At 39.1% G+C, this 19,631-nt stretch overlaps 1 protein-coding gene across 1 annotated transcript; it reads right to left on the reverse strand.

Moving 5' to 3' along the window:
- Nucleotides 1-840: 840 nt before the first annotated feature.
- Nucleotides 841-17,788, reverse strand: ctdspl3 (CTD (carboxy-terminal domain, RNA polymerase II, polypeptide A) small phosphatase like 3). Its single transcript, XM_057840061.1, has 11 exons — nt 17,487-17,788; nt 10,899-11,001; nt 10,682-10,822; nt 5,870-5,978; nt 4,514-4,625; nt 3,579-3,665; nt 2,251-2,313; nt 1,821-1,900; nt 1,598-1,724; nt 1,424-1,519; nt 841-1,262 (listed from the first exon to the last, which is right to left on the reverse strand). The coding sequence occupies exons 1-11, from the start codon at nt 17,619-17,621 to the stop codon at nt 1,197-1,199; spliced, it is 1,119 nt and encodes a 372-aa protein (XP_057696044.1). The 5' UTR covers nt 17,622-17,788; the 3' UTR covers nt 841-1,196.
- Between the last annotated feature and the right edge of the window lie 1,843 nt (nt 17,789-19,631).

The following is a 19,631-nucleotide window of genomic DNA, read 5'->3' on the forward strand; positions in this document are numbered from 1 at the left end:
CAAAAAATTAAAATTTGATATCTTTATGTTTGAAGCCTGAAATGTGGCGAAAGGTTGCAAGGTTCAAGGGGGCCGAATACTTTTGCAAGGCACTGTAAATAGAGCCCATGTACCCCAGGTGGTACTCATACCACACTTTAGCAATCACTGTGTAAATAAAGGTTCAACTAAACGTACGATTATAATTATTTAAATAGGATTACACATCAATCAGGTTTTAATTTATCAGGTATAATCAATTATAAGAAATAACTTAATGGGACAAATGTAATTAATAGAAAGAGGGTGGTGCATTCATTGTGACCACTTTTACTTCAATGACCTAAAGGGAGTATACGGAGATGGCACCAAGCACTAAAGGTCAAATAAAGTGTAAAAACTATAAGCTTTGTGATATAACGCCCAGGTAAAAACTTTTGCACTCCTGCCCAAATCAACTGGGAGTTATCCAAAAAAAAAAAAAAAAAAGGTTGCATGACTAGATCGAAACGATTTCTCAACTGCCACACTAATCTTTTCCACTACTAGCTGCTAAGTTAGGTCTTTCCTGCTCAACGGGAAGGGAAGACTATTTATACAGACTGGTCTTGTTTTGGTTTTGAAAGCACCAGAGAGACACAGCTGACAACCCAGCTGAGCGGTCCAGAAGACAGAGCTTTGCAATCACACGACAAACAATTTATGACTTGGGTGTCGCATTAGAGGCGCAGGGGGTGATGGTATAGGAGAGAGTTCAAGCAAATGTGCCATTGTTGTTTGTTTAAGTGCATTGTTGTTAAATGCCATAAATATTTCACACAATCACATGAAACATGGACAAAGAAAATGCGATTTCCCCTCACTGTTTCATTAATTTTATTGAAGGAAACATTTATCTAAAATAAAAGGAATTAGGTCAAATAATCAAGAATTACAGATCACTATATACAACACATTTCAAGTTTCATCTCCTTGTCAATTACCCTGTGGAATGACTCAAGGGAAATTGGGGTGCTAAGCAATGAGCAGCATGATTGAAATATGGATGCATCATCCTTAAATAAAGTTCAGGGAGAGGAAACATCAAGCATGGAGGTCCGTCACCATTCAGCTTTCAACGTTTAAGCAATAAGAGTGCAAACAAAATCTTTGAGGGTCAAGATGTGTAGGTGAGGTGGTACTTTGCGTAAAAGCCGAGCGGGAGGGCGTTGTTCATATCAGTCCTCTGACAGCAGTCGGTGGAAGTGATCCTTCCTCTTTTTCAGCACCTCTCGAAAATCCTCCTGAAAAAACACAAGATTGTAATGACAGTGGAAGTGGGAGGTCTGCTGCTACTGATAACCTTTGACTCCAAACTGGAAAATATAGGGTGATTCCAAAAAAATATATAAAAAAATTCTAACAAACTAGCACAGCACGTTTGGAGTGAATCGTAAACACAAACCGCTGCAGAAAGTTTCTCCATGTAGGGGATGAGCTTCTGTAGTTCTCGGTCATCTGGCTCACCAGACCAACTCTTGATTGGAAGAGTGTTCATTAACTGCAAAATTAAAATGGCATCGTAAGATGTGTCAAAGTGAAACCAGTCAAAATAGCGGACGATCTGTGCAATACTGACATGGTACGGGTAAGTATGGGGTGCATTGTCTAGAACTACAGTCTTGGCAAGGTCTCTCCCCAGGATACGAAGATCTTTAATGTAGTGCCCAAGGACACACGCACACTCATCCTGATAGAGGCGGTGGCTGCAAGGATAATTGGTGGAGAAACAGTGAGAGTGCATGTTATACATTGATTACCTACAAGATAAAAAGGGGAAATCAAGGTTTAGGAAATCGCACCGAAAGAGCTTCCTTCGTGGATCCAGGATGTCCAGAATCTTCTCAGCGTACTCCTTCTTTGCACAGGTATAAATGAAGAGCTGCAACACACGACAGGTTCAGTAACGTGACAGCGATAGACATTTACTGCTCAGATTATGGCTACAGTGAGGAGCTCTTGCTTTACGGCTCCCCCTACACTTTTGAAAGTGGAATATCAGAAGTTAAGAATAGCTCATGATAATGTTACACTTTTTAGATAAATAATGCCTTATTATTTGTAGTTGTGTGAGCAATGACAGAGCTAAAACATCATGGTAAACCTTTTGGATTACACAGCAAGGTCGAAAATGATTTAACACCTACCATGGATAATCAATGAACAATCAGACTACAGGGGAGAGTAACCAGCACAAAAATTCATTATGCAGAAAATGAACTAGAGGCACACCTCATATGTTTTCGCCACAGACTGCAGGAACTCCTTTAAATAAGGTCGGAGGATCATGTAAACCTGTTAGTAAGAGAAGAGAACATTTTTATTGTCATGAACCAAAAAAACCATACACGCTAATGTTTTTGCTTTAATTGTCTGACTGCTATTAATGGCTATCATTTTCTACCAGGGCCTCCGAATCAAAAGGAATGAACATCTATTGCCGTTAATGCATTTTTACATATTTTTTTCTTTTACTAACTAACCACAATGCATACAGTGGGGCAAATAAGTATTTAGTCAACCACTAATTGTGCAAGTTCTCCCACTTGAAAATATTAGAGAGGCCTGTAATTGTCAACATGGGCAAACCTCAACCATTAGAGACAGAATGTGGAAAAAACCTCTGGAAAATCACTTTGTTTGATTTTTAAAGAAATTATTTGCAAATCATGGCGGAAAATAAGTATTTGGTCAATACCAAAAGTTCATCTCAATACTTTGTTATGTACCCATTTTTGGCAATAACGGAGGCCAAATGTTTTCTGTAACTCTTCACAAGCTTTTCACACACTGTTGCTGGTATTTTGGCCCATTCCTCCATGCAGATCTTCTCTAGAGCAGTGATGTTTTGGGGCCGTCGTTGGGCAACACGGACTTTCAACTCCCTCCACAGATTTTCTATGGGGTTGAGATCTGGAGACTGGCTAGGCCAATTCAGGACCTTGAAATGCTTCTTACGAAGCCACTCCTTTGTTGCCCTGGCTGTGTGTTTGAGATCATTGTCATGCTGAAAGACCCAGCCACGTCTCATCTTCAATGCCCTTGCTGATGGAAAGATTTTCACTCTAAATCTCTCAATACATGGCCCCATTTATTCTTTCCTTTACACAGATCAGTCGAAAACATTTGGCCTCTGTTATTGCCAACAAAGGGTGCATAACAAAGTATTGAGATGAACTTTTGGTATTGACCAAATACTTATTTTCCACCATGATTTGCAAGTAAATTCTTTAGAAATCAAACAATGTGATTTTCTTTTTTTTTTCTTCTCCACATTCTGTCTCTCATGGTTGAGGTTTACCTATGTTGACAATTACAGGCCTCTCCAATAGTTTCAAGTAGGAGAACTTGCACAATCAGTGGTTGACTTAATACTTATTTGCCCCACTGTACTCTGAATACCATAATACAACTAGAGTTGCCTAATGAGTCAAAAGTCATTTACCATCACAGTATAAACAGCAAGATAAAAACTGGCACAGCATAACCACATCTCATCAACCATAGATGGTTAAAATTACAAATTTCAGGTGCATTATTGTGTTCAGTCTTCAGTCTACCTTGTACTGATGATCCTGAAAAGTTGTCAGGTAGGTGTATTCGGCATTGTCGATCATGTTCAGGGAGCCAAACATCAATGTTTCCTCCTGAAGGCACAAGGATTACAGATTGGTTTGAATTATAATACAAGATGATATCTAACTATCTATGGTATCGTCACTCCACTGGCTTCCAGGTTATGTTTTAATTGATTTTACGGCAAACATTTACCATTAATGGCTGAGCTCCCTCTGGTGCTTGTCAGAGCTGTTAACCCTTCGTAATCCTGGCAGGACTCTTTGTTTTTTCCAGCCAGCTTCTTTTGTAAATTCCAAGGGCAAGACTAAAACAGTGGGGTGATCGAACTTTTGCGGTTGTTGGCCTCAGGTTGTGGAATAGCCTGCCCCTTTATATCCACACCATAACTAATCCAGGCCTTTTATTTTATACAATCTTATTGTGTATATAGTACTTTCCTGCCTTTTATTCATCATGTACTATTTTGCTTTGCTGTAAAGCACTTTGAGGACCTCAGGTTTTTGTAAAAGGCTTTCCCTGAGGGAGAACTAATTTCCCTGAGGGAACCTTATGTATTGAATTGAACTGAATATACTAGTAAATAAATTTGATTGATTGATATGTTGATCTACATGATGTTTACAGGGTAGCCATAAGGCTAGCGGGCTGAGCACTTAAACTTACAAGGGCTCTAAGTTAACCCCTTCCCGAATGCCCCCAGGCAACTATTAATTGTCACATGCGAAGTAATAAAACATGTAATATTCCTGATTAGGCAAGCAAATGAAAACAAATTATAATAAGTTATTTATTGTACAAAATAGTGTTATAACAAAGATACCAACTTTTGGTTTGGGTTTCCTGCTTGAAGGTCACATTTAGGCTAATGCAAAAGGCCTTGCTGGAATAGCACAGTAGCCAAGAGGATGGAACTTACCAGGTCCAACACAAGTGTGGCCTCTGGTGTGCTCCTAGTCTTAGGGGGGATGTCAGGCAGTCTGGGTTGGGAATACTGGGACTGTGATGGCAAGTTCTTCATGAAAGTGAAGCTGGGTAAAAATTATTAAAAACAAAACAAGTCTGTTGGATAATTGTTAATAAACACCAAATACTGTGATTATACAAATAGGAACAATAACACTGGGACGGTATAAGAATCTGGTGATATGGTAACCCTGGGCAAAAATATTGCTGTATTGGATTACAGCTCAAACATGTATTATTTTTATATATTTGTTTAAATGGTTAACAGATTTTTCCTCTGTGATGTTTTCCCCCATTTTTTTATTAAAAAAACAACAATATTCCATATTTGTCAGAGATTTTAACCCTGCGTAACTCTGGCATGGATCTTCGTTTTACTGGCCAGATTCTTCTGCAAGTTCCATGGTCAAGACTTAAACATTGGGATGATCGTTCTTTTGCGGTTGCTGCCACCAGATTGTGGAATCCGCACCATTAATACTAATCTAGAACTTTTTCAATCGCGGTAGAAGACTCACTTTTTTAGACTTGCATTTTCTCCTGACTAGAGTAGCCTGGTTATATGTCTTAAAGGTTTTAATGTGTTCCGATTTGATCTGTTTTATTGTATTATTTGCTGCTTTGACTTTTAGCAGTATATATTTTTTTCATTCCCCTCAATTTTATTGTATAATACTTTCCTGCCTTTTAGTTATCATGAACAATAATTTCCATTGTTGTAAAGCACTTTAAGGACCTTTTAGGTTTTTGTAAAGTGCTATATAAGTACATCTTATTTTAATATTGGGTAAAGCAAAAGTAAGCTAATGAACAAATACTGTATATTTTTCTATTTAAAAAAAATCCACGTAAAGATCCAATTTGAAAATGTTACTTTGTGAACAGCTGAAAGTAAGCATCAAATGTTCAAAAGTTACTGCACATATTAATCAAAATGATACTGAACGATCAAACCATATCATTTTCACTTTCACCAATACTAGACACAATAACTTGTAGCTGGTTGCAATTTGGGGTGTGACAATATATAGATGTGGTAGTATAATGCAATACTTTGAATCCCAATACGTTACTGATGTGCTCCCATTCGCTATATATCATTTAAAAACCTTTCAATGTTTAACAAAGGATCTAACAGGCAGACTTACCGGTATTACAAAATTGATTTGCTTCACTAACAATGACTTCTAAAAACCACGGTAAACCATCAAACCGGTATAAAATGTGAATACATCTGGTACAAACTTACTCTACAGTTAACAGACATGGATGTTTTTTGAAAATGTTGCAGGCTGAGGGTAGCACTTACGGACTGAAGACATGGTCATCGTCCTCTCCCACCAGAAGGTCCATGGAGCCATAACCAAACACTCCTTGCTCTGGGCTCATCAACACATTGTTTCCTTGACCTTTGTAATCTGTGTTTTTTTTTTTTAATGAAGACAAAATATTTTCTCACTTAATAGCATCACATAAGAAATGGTTATGCCACGAATCACATTTCTTTTGATCAACCAGTGACCGACAGAGTAAATAGTTAAATATGAGCAAATAATTATATGATATACCATATGAATGCACTCGGTGACTCAAATCAGGATTGTCACTATTTAGCCTTTACATTTTACAAGCAAAGAAAGAAATTACAAGGGGCTTCTAAATGAATATATGGCTCCATACCATTTTAGGTGTTGTAGCACTGGTGTTTCTCTCAGAGGGCTGGGTTTGAACTGTTTTTCAATAGGGATGTCCAGATTGCATATTTTTGCACCTGGGTCTGAGCCACCTGATTTGGAGAAACTAGGTAATTTCAGCTCAGATGCAGCCATGCATCTCTCTCTTACTTGCTGTCCCTGCACGAGTATTGACCCAGTCCTCTGATTTGTTAAATGGTAAATGAGTTCACACTCTATTGCGCCTTTCCATCTTTTAAGGCCTTCAAAGCGCTTCACGCTATCCTCATCTACATACTGGTGACGCAGTACCAGGAGCAATGTGGGGTTTAGTATCTTGCTCAAGGATACTTAGACAAGGTCATCATGGCGGAGAATCGAACCCACAACCTCTTGGTTGGCTACCATCGAACCCCCCCCCCCCCCCTCCTATTTTTAGCTATTATTTTCTATTTGTGTGACTCAATAAACATGCCTTAGGCATTTTAATTAAGTTCAGTATTTGCATTATTTAATCTTTTTTCCGCTAATTTTTACACTTTCACTAAAATGAATATTGTCTCCAAAAAATCAGTTATCGGCCATCTAACTACTAATAATCGGTATCGGTTCTGAAAAACTCATATTGGTCGATCTCTACTACAAACCTGTCAATCATCGTTTGACACTTACAAAGAAAACCAGCAGGAGGGAGAGTGAGAAGCTGTACAAGCATGAAGAAAAACAAAAAAAAACAAATGAATTTTTAAAAATTAAAACCCGATCCTTTTCACCCGATTCCGATCCTCTGAAAAACGGTGCAATCCGCCTGATTTCTGATCACATCATTGGATTGGGACATCTTTATTTTTCAAACTCCAACCTGTACGTTCAACCAAACAACTACTGTAGGTTAGTAGCTGATATACTGTACAAGAACTACTCAACATGCTCAGAGGCTAGATACAGGCTACATTTGTTTTCACTTTCACCGGACTGAAAAGAACCTGACTTCATCAAATCCGTTTTTAACATAAACTACAATTATTCCGATATACTTGCCAATATTTTACATAACTTCTTTCTCTAATGCATTTTTTGGTAAAAAAATAAAAGTAAAAAAAAAATACAAATAAAAATATAAAAATAAATTGATATTGTGGTAATAATGTATTTGCTAATAAAATAGTATGTACAGTAAAAGCAAAATGAGTTGACAAATCTGAGAATTAGTGATAGTGTACTAATTCAATGACTGACTCCAGCAGATCCATAACTATTCAAATTGTCCAATAAAAATCATTTTTGTACCGGGTTGTCTCTGCATATTTGAAACCGAAGAGAGATTCTACCATACAGGTTTGAACCGGAATCACAATCACAGGGCGCAAGTGACAGAGCGAGAGCCCGACACGGAAGCATTAGCTTTTGCTCCATTTTCATCGGATCTCGGGCACCTACTAAATGGTAAATAACTTACATTTGAGTCTCTCCATTCTACAAAACAGCCAGCGCAGTGATTTAAAAAAATATATCGTCTGAAAATATTACAACCAGGTTAGTTTTACCTGAGCACTTTTGGCAGTGGGCCACCAATGGTCCGCTTAAGCCTTGTTCTTTCAATTCCAATGTCATTGTCAACAACTTTACATTGGAAACAGTTCATTTGTCGCTTTGTCAAAGCAGTCTTCAGTAAAACGCTTCACTCAAACAACAGAATACTCACCTGCCCGCTCGGCTTTTTTGATGTGCTCAATCCACTCAGCTCTCACCCATTGGTCCGACTGAAATTTATAGAGGCTAATGTCGCAGTGTTCATGTTGGAGCAACTTCCTACACAACACGTATTAACTAATGTTCCATATATAACACTTACTAAGGATTATTCTTGTAAAAATGATTGAAGTGCTTGGGGAAGAAAAAAAAACAAAACTGATATGCTCACCGCTACAACAATTAAAATCCATGGATGAGTGCGCTGCATGCAAAAAAATTTCATTCATCACTTACGATTAATGAATCTGGCATCAAGGCCAACAGCGGAAGATTTAAACTCTGATTAAAACTGTGTTTTGTGTTTGTTAATTTTACAAACAAAAGGACTACGGGTTGTGTCTCAGTGAACTGCAATCCATCGACTTGAGGTAACAGTAAGACTAATAAGGGAGTACCAAAAAAATCGATTATTAAATGCATCGCAATTCAACACGTGACGATTCGAATACGATTCACAAATGTTAAAAAACAATGATTTTCCCTATTAACTTTTTGACAGCCGCTCGAAGCAAAATGAAATTCAAGACAGGTCTGCCGCACGGACACCTTTAACTGACGCACACACAACGTTATGATGGATGCTGCCGGTTACTGATTGAGAGATTTACTCGTTTTCAAAAGACTGGAAAATAAATTTGTGTATGAGACAAGCAGGGACCCGGTGGTCACGCTTCTGTGCACAAGTTATTTTTTAGAGCGAAAGGGGAAGAGAGATAGTTCGTTGCTCCTCATCTTTCAGTTTTCCAGCAGTAGGTTCAAGTCGTGTTAATTGGAAAAAGTCCCTGGTGTTTTGCTAAGTCCGAGCGCTATGCTAATTAGTGACTTCCTAACATGTATTTCCATGTCAAATTGTGCGTTGTTTGGTGGTGTAGATAAATTAGATACTCAACTTGCAGAACGTTTAAAACCAGGATTAAGTACAGAGGTAACAATACAAACATGCAAAATAGTACAGAAATCTATGAAAACAAAGTATATTGGTTAAAAGAAGTCTTATTTCTAAAGACACTGTTTGTTTCCAGAAAATGTGGAATTAAATCCACTCCACTAGTGTAAATTTTATTGTATTGTTGAGAAAAATAAGTACTGCCTTTCAAACAGTTAATGTTTTTGCACCTTCTTGCGAAAAACAGTATCTCAAGGTCGGCTGTGGGTTGTATGGGCATGTTGAGAAATAAGTACTGCCTTTAAAATGGTTAATGTTTTTGCACTTTCTTGTAAAAAAAAAAAAAAAACAAGAAAAAAAAAAGCAGTTTAAGAGCAGCTTTTTGTTGTATGGGCATATTTCCATCGTTCATTAGGATATTTTAAATAAATAAATAATGGACATAAATTTGTTTGGCTACTTTATTTATTAGTAATGCACGATGCATCGATAATCGTGATAATTCCAATACCGTTATCATCGTTCAATAATCCAATGGTAGCACCCTGAATCGTAATCAAATCAAATCGTGGGGTGCCTAGGATAGCACACACCTAAAGACTAAAGCCTGAGTTATACTTCCGCGTCAGACCTACGCCGTCAAGGAAGAATCGAGTTACGACCCTACGCCGTAGCCTGACGCGCACCTCTCGATTTTTGTAACCTTAACGTCGCGTAGACGCGTATGACGTAGCGAAAACGGACTGTGATTGGTCCGCTCAGACTGTTGTTTCCGGTTTACCGCGAAAACACCGCCATTGTACAATAGAATCAAACATTGTTTTCTACACGCAAAAAATGGACCAAGCCGACGGGAGTATCATCGAAGAGCAAGTCTCGTCAAGAAATTATTATTGTGATTGCCAAATGGCAAGGTCGGCGATCGAAAAAATAAATAAATGGAAGAACCACCGAGACGTGGGTGGTCGGAATCGAGTGGCCACACGAAGCGGTGACCCAGTCGGCCAAAAACTGCCAACTTTTTATCACTTTATGTCGTATTTTTGGTTGGTGCACTTCATCATTTACTGTGTACATATGTTTCAAGTATATGAAGAATAAAGCACAGATTTGGTGCCAAAGAGGGGTTTTGATCTTTAATTTTCAATAACAGACAGTTCACACACACAATACATCATCACTGATTGAGAGTGCCTCGGTGCTTTTTATGATAACCTTAAAATCAAGCCTCCCAACGCAGTTTGGGAAGTTCCCTAGACGCCAGAAATCTGCTATGGCTTCCCACTGGCTGGTTGTAGGACACGGCAAACAAATCAGGCTGGAGGGCTTTGCAGACCTTGAACGCAGTGCTCGACGCCAGTTTGAAGCTAGCCGCCACAGCTAGCTCTCTCCACCCGAGTCTAAAACTCTCTGTGCGGCATCAAAAGTCGGCCAGACCGCCTCGAAACCGTCTTCTGCGTCGCCTGCCCATCAACATTTGTATGTTCCATATTTATTCAGTGTTGATGAGCAGAATATTTACTTTCAAGAGTTCCATCTTGCATTGTTTATTTTTTCTCCGACTAGCGGAAGTAAACAAGCATGCCCCAAAACCGTGCAAACATAATGCCACATCCCTCTAGTGGCTTGGCGGTGAATTACAGAGCAACGCGTTCCCTCACCGCAGAACTATCGAATGTCGAATGACGCCGTAGTCGCTACGCCGTCACCGCAACGCGGGAGTATAACTCAGGCTTAAGTGTTGCAAGTTTGTATAAAGGACCGAACAAGAAGAGAACAGTAATGAACAGTAGCCTCTACTACTTACTCTCTTTGCTCGGCGTGACGAACCGAACAATGGGGCTGTACATCTTCCCGAACGCTGAATTGTGAGGAGACACCGGACTCATCTCAGATAGTACTCGTTCATGTCGCAAGACAGATCTACTTGGGGTCTTTAAGGTGGAATCTTGAAGAACAGTGTCAACCGGTTAGATGCAGAAAGCAAGCACTAAATGTCATGACAAGGGGTTTTCGGGTGTTACCTGATGCTTCATTCGCAGCGATGGCTCTCTTTCTCGGCCGCCCACGAGGCAGTAGGCGCCTCGCCAATATGGGGACGTCTTCGACATCAGCTGTCTCTTCAACCTACACAATACACAATGAAAAGTTTGGTTGGGCACTGACCTGATTTCAGAAAGAGGTCAACACAATGTTCGAGTCATCCAGCCAGAACCAAGTGTTCAGGTCATTTTGAAGCAGTGAGCATGATTATTTGTAATATCATACAGTAGATGCAACCTAAAAGGTCACTTCAGGTTAGAGCTGTCCCGACTAGTCGACATAGTTGACGTCATCGATGACGTAAATCCGTCCACGAGCGCAACATCCCGTCGACGGTTAATGAAGGGTTAAAAAAAAATATGCGTGGAAAGTTCAGAATGTCGGATGCTCTGTATGCAAGCGGGGAAAGCGGCACAAAGCCAAAAAAAGCGCACCAGAGTGTCCAAAACATTAACTTATTTCAAAGAAACAATGGAGGGTACTCTTCTGTCCTGTCTCTTCAATGCCAAGCTTGGCTGCACGTCGGCAAGCACGTCGGCCGTGAATAAACACCTCAAGCGCCGTCACCCAGTTTTTTTTTTGTTTTTTTTTGTACACCAGAAGGTGCTGTCGCCTTACTGAATAATAATGTTTCATTGACAATGGGCCTATATGTGCTATTAGTATTGTCCTTAAAGAGCATACGACACGAGAAAAAAAGTCTTAAATGGCATTATTATGTGAATTAGAATCATATTTTGAGACGATTCAACTATATACAACAATTTAGCAAAGCACAGATGACGAGAAATTAGCCTTTTAATCTGCCAGTTAGCCACGCCTACCATTATAGGGCTTTAGCGTCCCCAACAGGTGGATGACGTCAGCGGTAGACTGGTCTCATCGATTTTACTATTCAGCCCATTGAGGGGGAATTATTCAGAACGAGGAAAACGCGACGAAGAAAGCCGCCAAATGTCATTGTTTCAGTCTCTCTACTCCAATATTTTTACAGGATATTCTTTTTATCCAAGTATTTTTCCCCAATAGCAATATAAATGGCTTGAGAAGGACCAGTCAGCCCGTCGAGGGAGAACTATTCAGAACGAGGAAAACACGACGAAGAGAGCAGCAAAATGTCATTGTTTCTGTCTCTTTACTTCAATATTTTTACAGGATATTCTTTTTATCCAAGTATTTTTCCCCAATAGCTATATAAATGGCTTGAGAAGGACCAGTCAGCCCGTCGAGGGGGAACTATTCACAATGAGGAAAACGCGACGAAGAGAGCGGCAAAATGTCATTGTTTCTGTCTCTTTACCTCAATATTTTTACAGGATATTCTTTTTATCCAAGTATTTTTCCCCAATAGCTATATAAATGGCTTGAGAAGGACCAGTCAGCCCGTCGAGGGGGAACTATTCACAATGAGGAAAACGCGACGAAGAGAGCGGCAAAATGTCATTGTTTCTGTCTCTTTACTTCAATATTTTTACAGGATATTCTTTTTATCCAAGTATTTTCCCCAATTGCTAAATAAATGGCATGGTCATGACAAATAACAGTCTTGTGCTGAATGGAATATGAAATAATAAAAATGCATTTATTCAGGACGACATGGCAAAATTACTCCATAATGGTTAAAACTGTCGACTTCACCTTTACTCTCGCACCTCCCGAACTATATTTTATGACACCTAAATCGGACATATGTCATTTCCCTTCCCCGGCTTCGGAGAATGTAAACAAACCAGAAGGCCTGACAGCTAGCCGACATGCTAACCCGAACCGAGTGATGTTTCAAAGTCTTCAAAGCGGAAAATCACACATAACTATCCTGGATTATTTGACATGACGACCCGGTTGTCTATTGTCGTCGCGGATCGGCAAACCGCCCGGCGGAGAGCAATTTACAGTTCGTTCCCCGGTGGAGGGTGGCTGGAGTTGTTGTGCAGCTAACGGGCTGCTGCTAATGACCATTAGGACAGCTTTTTACATGCCTATCAATGATCAAACGTAAGTAGTCCTTCATTTAAAGGAAGTTTGTAGTGTTTACTTTGTAATCGCTGTATTCGTATTTGACATAATACAAAACAAGATGTTTACTCACTTCCTCGTAAGTCCAATGGTCCCACAGTAAATATCCACGGTGAATGGGAACCTTTTGAAACTCCAAAAAGGTGCATACGCCTCTCCCTCATACAGAATGATTTTTCTGCAGCCGTTTGGCTGGCGCGATGCGAAAAATAAACGTATTAATCCGCAAAATCAGCTGAATCATTTGTCCCCATACACAACAGTACGCTGTATAGTGAAGAGGACGTCTTCTACCGTACACGTCACAGCGCCCTCCTCCTCAATGCAAGACCGAAGCCGGAAGTCACTCATTTTCCTGGCGCGGGATTCAAAAAACAAAATAAATATAGCGATCGCCTCCACACACATCCAAGCGGTCCATATCATTCAGGAGCATAAAATACCGCGTGTATTATGAAATAAACATGCTTTTTCGTGTCACAGGCACTTTAATGCTAACTGAAAGTTTTATTTCATGTTATGGTTTATTTTATGGTATAGAAAATTATATAAGGTTAAAAGGTCATAAATATATACAGTATATACAGTGATTGCACTCAAGGGAGAGATTGTCAATGATAAGGTAATAAATTAAGGTAAAGGCAATTCATTGATATATAAATAAGGTTTAAAAGGAAAAAGGTGAAAAGTTTTTGTTAATTTCTAATTGTGTTGTTTTATTTGTGTGCACCGTAGCTCTTACAGTGTGATTACATCAAGGATGGAATAAAAGTTGTAAACCATCAGTTTAAGAGATCACCTTTTCAATCGGGATCCTACACTAGTTAATTCTATCAGCATTTGAACTCATTGTTTATTTGTGATTTATTATTGTTATTTACATGTTTATTTGTACTTTAATAAATAATTTAAGTGTTCCAATATGTTTTTTGTGAATTGATAAGCGTCAACAAAAATTTCATTGCTAAATTAGTAAACAAAAACAAACAAAAAAATATATATATTTTTTAAAATTATTAGATTATTCGACTAATCGTAAAAAAAGTCGGCTGACTAATCGGGAGAAAATTAGTCGTTTGGGACAGCCCTACTTCAGGTCTCAAACTTATTAAACCTTTCGGCAAGTGCTCGAAATTTTTAGTGGCCTGTGACAAACTTGAGCTTGCCCCCGTAAATACATTTTTTTTTTTCCCTCAGGCAAAATGAAAGGAAGTGAAACTGAGGATTTCTCCTTCTAAAAACTGTGATGAAGCTTGTTAATCTTTATTGAGTGGGAAGACTCAGGAGAGAATTTTGATGTTTTTGACAGTTGTGTTGCGGAAACATTTCAGACATTTGAATGAAAATCAATATTTTTAACAAAATGGAATCTCTAAAAGATAATACCTGACTGCGGCCGACAGCTGCTACAAACAACGCCCAGTTGCTAGTTGCTACAAACATACAGCCGCATAACGCTACGGTAGATATCAAATATACTAGTACATAGAACAAGATGCGAAATGACAGACGACGGCGGAGTTAGAACATGTATAGAGAACTACATGTGAAATGACGTCACTCGTTAGCTTTCCCAACATGTCGTCAGTTCTCCCCCTTCCTATTTGAACCAGATCTGAAAAGTGAAGAGCAGGACAGCACTGTCGGTCGTTCACAAGACAAGCTTCAGGGAAAAATGCGTGCAGAAAATACCTGATAAGACAAAAGTTGGGCAAAACTGGTGATGCGAGAGAGTCCTGTTGGGAACCCCGGTTGGGAGCGAAAGTGTATGCTGTCCGGTTTTGTTAGCAGATATTCAAGGTAAGCATATTGCGTTTTCAAACTTATCCCAATATAATTATGTAGATTGTTAGCATCCAGAGCTGTCGTGTGCTTACAGTACAGGCCAAAGAGCACACCTTGTGTAATCCATGTCTTGTACATTGTAACGCATGGTAGCTAGGACACGTGAATAAAAGTACCAAAAAGGGGAGAAGCTTCCACTTATGCACATTTATTCACAAAAAATAATATTTCCACCTTGACCACTCTTCACTCGGGAGCTCAGCAGTACGCAAACACGTGTTCCCTGCCGAACTCCCAACATTGTTGTAAGGGCCACGTCAGAGTCACTGTCGTCACTGTAGCGTGCCATAGTGCTTTATTTATTTAGTATGATTTGGGGAAAACTCCCACAAAGAATAGTCAACAAAAAAGACCACAATAGTAAAAATCAAAATCCGCGTTTTTTACTCACTCGAAGATCCAGGAATTAGACCGATCCCATGGCAATGTCGCAGCCGTCGATTCCACAAAATAGACTGATCCGAAAAGCCGCTGTGGGACCAACGAATCAAAAAAATGGACAGATCCGAAACCAATACAGCAGACGAGGTGGGACCGTCGGATCCAGAAAATAGACGCATCCCTTACTTGACTAAGGATCCAGGGAAAATGTTCGGGCTCTAGTTGTAACGCGTGGTGGGTAGGATACGTGCATACAGGGACCAAAAAGGGGGAGAAGCTTCCATTTATGCACATTTATTCACTAAAAATAATAATTCCACCTTGACCACTCACTTCACTCCCCTTGTTTCCATTTGACTGGAAATTGCATCCAAAAGCAGCACATCGTGGCATTTTATTTCGTGAGTTTAGGCAGCAATAAGCAATTGTTGAACACGAAAGATACCAATGATGTCATCACTGCGAGCCCGCAAACCTTGGCTCCAACTAACGGTCAAAATATGGACTAAATATTATAAAATATTGCCATTGATTTAACATTTTATGTGTTTCTAACAACATATTTTAGTACAAGAGAACAATTGTGGTTCATTAGAGCCTACATGTATTTAAGTTAGAGGATCACTTTAAAGCAGTAGACTTCTCGGGAAGGCTCTGTTGTAGCAAACCTAAATAACTTTTTATCTTAAATACTCCTAAATTGGCAAAATCTGGACTATAATCCATCTTTAAATGATGAAACAGTTTTAAAACTTTATCTAAAGTAGACAGAAGGGAAATTATGGAATACCGGGAGCAATTTTAACTTTAACGGTTGATTCACAACATTAATTGAAGGTAGTTTAAAGCTGCTGATACAGAATGGGTCCTTGATTATTTTATTTACTGTTTTGAACTGTTAACTTGATACTGAAATAGTAGTAGTTTGGTTTAGCCAGTGAGAATTTTTGAACAATTTTGGAACTAATGTACCGAACATTAAAGGCAGGTCTGGGCATCAATAATCAATTTATAATCGAATCATAGCCTCTGAATCGTTAAGTGCCCAAAGATTCCCATCTCTAACATATATCATGTTTATATCATTGAAGAAATGTCTCACAATATACAGTATCGTATATCATAGACCATTGTTTTTCAACCTTTTCTGAGTCACGGCACGTTTTGACATTTACATTTACAAAACACGGGGAGAATTGACGGTCTTCACTAATGGATAAAACGGAAAGGACACTTTTGTGTATATCGACATTTTACGAGTCTAATCAAATGATGTAAAGTAGACGTGCTGAGTTCCACATTGTCGTGGACAGCAAGGTGGCTGATTGCTAGAAATCCGAGCAGTTCTTGAAGACGACACGAGCAATACCTTGCTCATCTGCACAAGACCGGAACCTTATAGTACCTACTCCTTTCTTCCTACTGCAACTCTCCCCGACGATGTTTACAAAAAAAAAAAAAAAAAAAAATGCGATATTGGATAATTTCTCGCGATATTGGATAATCTCTCGCAGCACACTGGTTGAAAAACACTATCATAGATACTGTGTATCATGATTTTATCATGGGCCACATATCGTCACAGTATCGAATCGTGGGTTACCCGTACGATCCCAACCTCTAATCGTGAGATAATCATTATCGCGGCCCATGTATTTAAAATTGTATCTTATTGCGGGGGACCCAGAGGTTCCTACCCGCAGTGACACCAAAAAAAAAAAAAACTCCCCCATAAATAAGACTGCCACATGCCTCTACTTCAGTATTACTGCGCAGGGGATGCATGTTGATGTTGACCTATTTGCTGGCATCCACTCAAGTTGAGCTGGCCTGTTTAAAGCTGCCACAGTCTGCACGACATGCTGCTAAACTAATCCTCGCATTACCAACAGGACAACAGTACATAACAGGCCGCACTCATTCATTTATTTAAATACACATAGTTTCGTGTTTGTAAAGTCGAGAAGAGGAAAAACAATTTTGAATCGCACACTACTCGAATGTAATAAACATTTAAATAGCCAGGTCGTTCGTCTGTCTTTACTATGAAACCATGAAGTGTCCATGTATGTCTCTCATTTAACCTGACAGCAGACGTAAACCTTTATAATTCAGAGTTGATTTGAATGTCCAATGAATGACACCGACGCTGGCAGATAAGGCCCATGTTGTTTGACTCGGAGACTAAAACATTAGAAAGCTAGCCTAGCACAGTTAGCTAGGACAGTCAAGTTCGGTGCCGCCAAGTTGTAGTAAGTGTAATTTACACGAAGCACCATCATTAAGTCATTGCCTTCGGAAAACGTGCTGATAAAAGTATATCTTACCTTGTCTTGCAATTGACTTTCTGGCACCGATGGACGAGTTCGTCTAGGTGTAGCTGTTTTGTCCGCGGAGGGTCGGCGAATTTTCCTCGGTGTCTCCGTGTAGGGCGTCAAGGTTCTCTTTGACCTGAGTCTCATTGTTTCATTTCCTTAAATGTTAAGTTATTAAGCACAAAACTCCTTACGTACAGCAGTAAGCCTTTCTGATCCGTATTTTCATCTAAGAGTCCATGGGATGTTATTCGTTTCGACGAGTTTCTTTAGCTCCGCCTCACCAGTCCCCGCTTGCTCTCGAATCGTGCGCTCCTTTGTCGTTGTTTGAATACGATGAGATCCGATTGGTTTAATATAACTGACACGACTATTGGGCGGTGCTTGAGAGAGTGGGTCATTCCAGAACCGGGTACCGTTTGGTTTTTAATTTTGAAAGATCACCGTTTTTGTTATTATATAGTTTACTGTATTTATATGACTGTACTTGGCATGATCTCAGTGACAGGGTCGCAGGGATTGCATATAATTAAATATGGCCTGCTGGGTTTAGTTTACATTCTGTTGTACTTCTCATCTTCAACAGTAGGTGGCGCAAGCCACTTAAACAGCGCCTCTTTATTAACTCAGGGGTCAAAACTTTTCATCGTGATGTCAAGGTAGGAAACTACAATTTCAACTGATGAATGAGACCAGAAATAGAGTGATCCTCACCAGTGTCATTTTCATTTGATGTATTAAAAAGGTTATTATGTTAAAACGAATGAAAATGCACCAATTTCTGCCCAGCATTTAATACAAAGAAAATATGGCTGGATATTTCAAGTGAGCTATCCTAACTTTTTATCTTTACAAAGATTGCAACTTATTGAAGTTTGAGTCAAGATTTACAAAATGTGTTGTTAAATTTGGCACGCAAACATGCAGAGAGAAAAAAAAAAAAAAAGAATTGAGAACTCCATGTTTAATATACACACAAAATGGAACAAGTACAACAAGAGCCTTTTTAACTGAAGAAAACAAAATTATGATTACAGTGATATCTCTACTTACATTAATTGGTACTGGAAGTAGTTTCATAAAGTTAAAATGCCGTAAGTAGAGACGTGTTTGCCATGTAAATGCCCTAATCCGCTCCAAAACCCCACCCAAAAAAATTCTGATATCTTTTATAAAGCATAAAAATGCAATAAAACATGCAACAAATACATGTTACAATTAGATTATTGCATAATTAACATAAAATGAGAGTTGCGCACAATGTAAAAGACGAAGAATCGCAAGAAGAATAAAAGTTTATACTCGCGTAAAGCTGTCGGACCACCTCGTGGTGACTGAAATATGAAATTTCTTTCGTAACAAGAGGCAATATTTCCCTGTTTAGGTGTGTCGTAACCTGAAAATTCCGTATGTAGAGATGTTCATAAGTACAGTTTCCCCTATTTTATTTCTAATTATTTTTATCATTATGATGGTTCAGTGTAACGCCAAAACATTTGGCCAGCTGTGTTTTACATATATACAGTGTATATATACAGTGTATATATACAGTGTATATATATATATATATATATATATATACACACATATATATACACACATTATATATTTATATATACTGTATGCAGTGGTACGAAAAAGTATCTGTGAAGCATGGTGGAGGGAGCATCATGATTTGGGGCTGTTTGGCTGACTCAGAGCCAGGGCAGCTTGCAATCATTAATGGAAGAATGAATTCAAAACTTTATCAGGATGTTTTGCAGGAAAACCTGAGGCCGTCTGTCAGACAGTCGAAGCTAAAAAGAGAATGGATGCTGCAACAAGACAATGATCCAAAACACAGAACTAAATCAATTTCAGAAAGGTTTCAGAAGAACAAAATACACGTTCTGGAGTGGCCAAGTCAAAGTCCAGACTTGAACCCCATTGAGATGCTGCGGCATGACCTAAAGACAACAATTCATGCCAGAAATCCCAGGAATCCGACTGAACTACAGCAGTTTTGTAGAGAAGAATCGGCCAAGATTAGTCCTGATCGATGCGCCAGACTGATCTGTAGCTACAGGAAGCGTCTGGTTGAAGTTGTTGCTGCCAAAGGGGTAACAAAATATTAAATGTGATGGTTCACATACTTATTTTCCCGCCTTCTGTCATTGT

Source organism: Corythoichthys intestinalis, chromosome 7 (genome assembly GCF_030265065.1).
Source record: "Corythoichthys intestinalis isolate RoL2023-P3 chromosome 7, ASM3026506v1, whole genome shotgun sequence".
NCBI lineage: Eukaryota > Metazoa > Chordata > Actinopteri > Syngnathiformes > Syngnathidae > Corythoichthys > Corythoichthys intestinalis.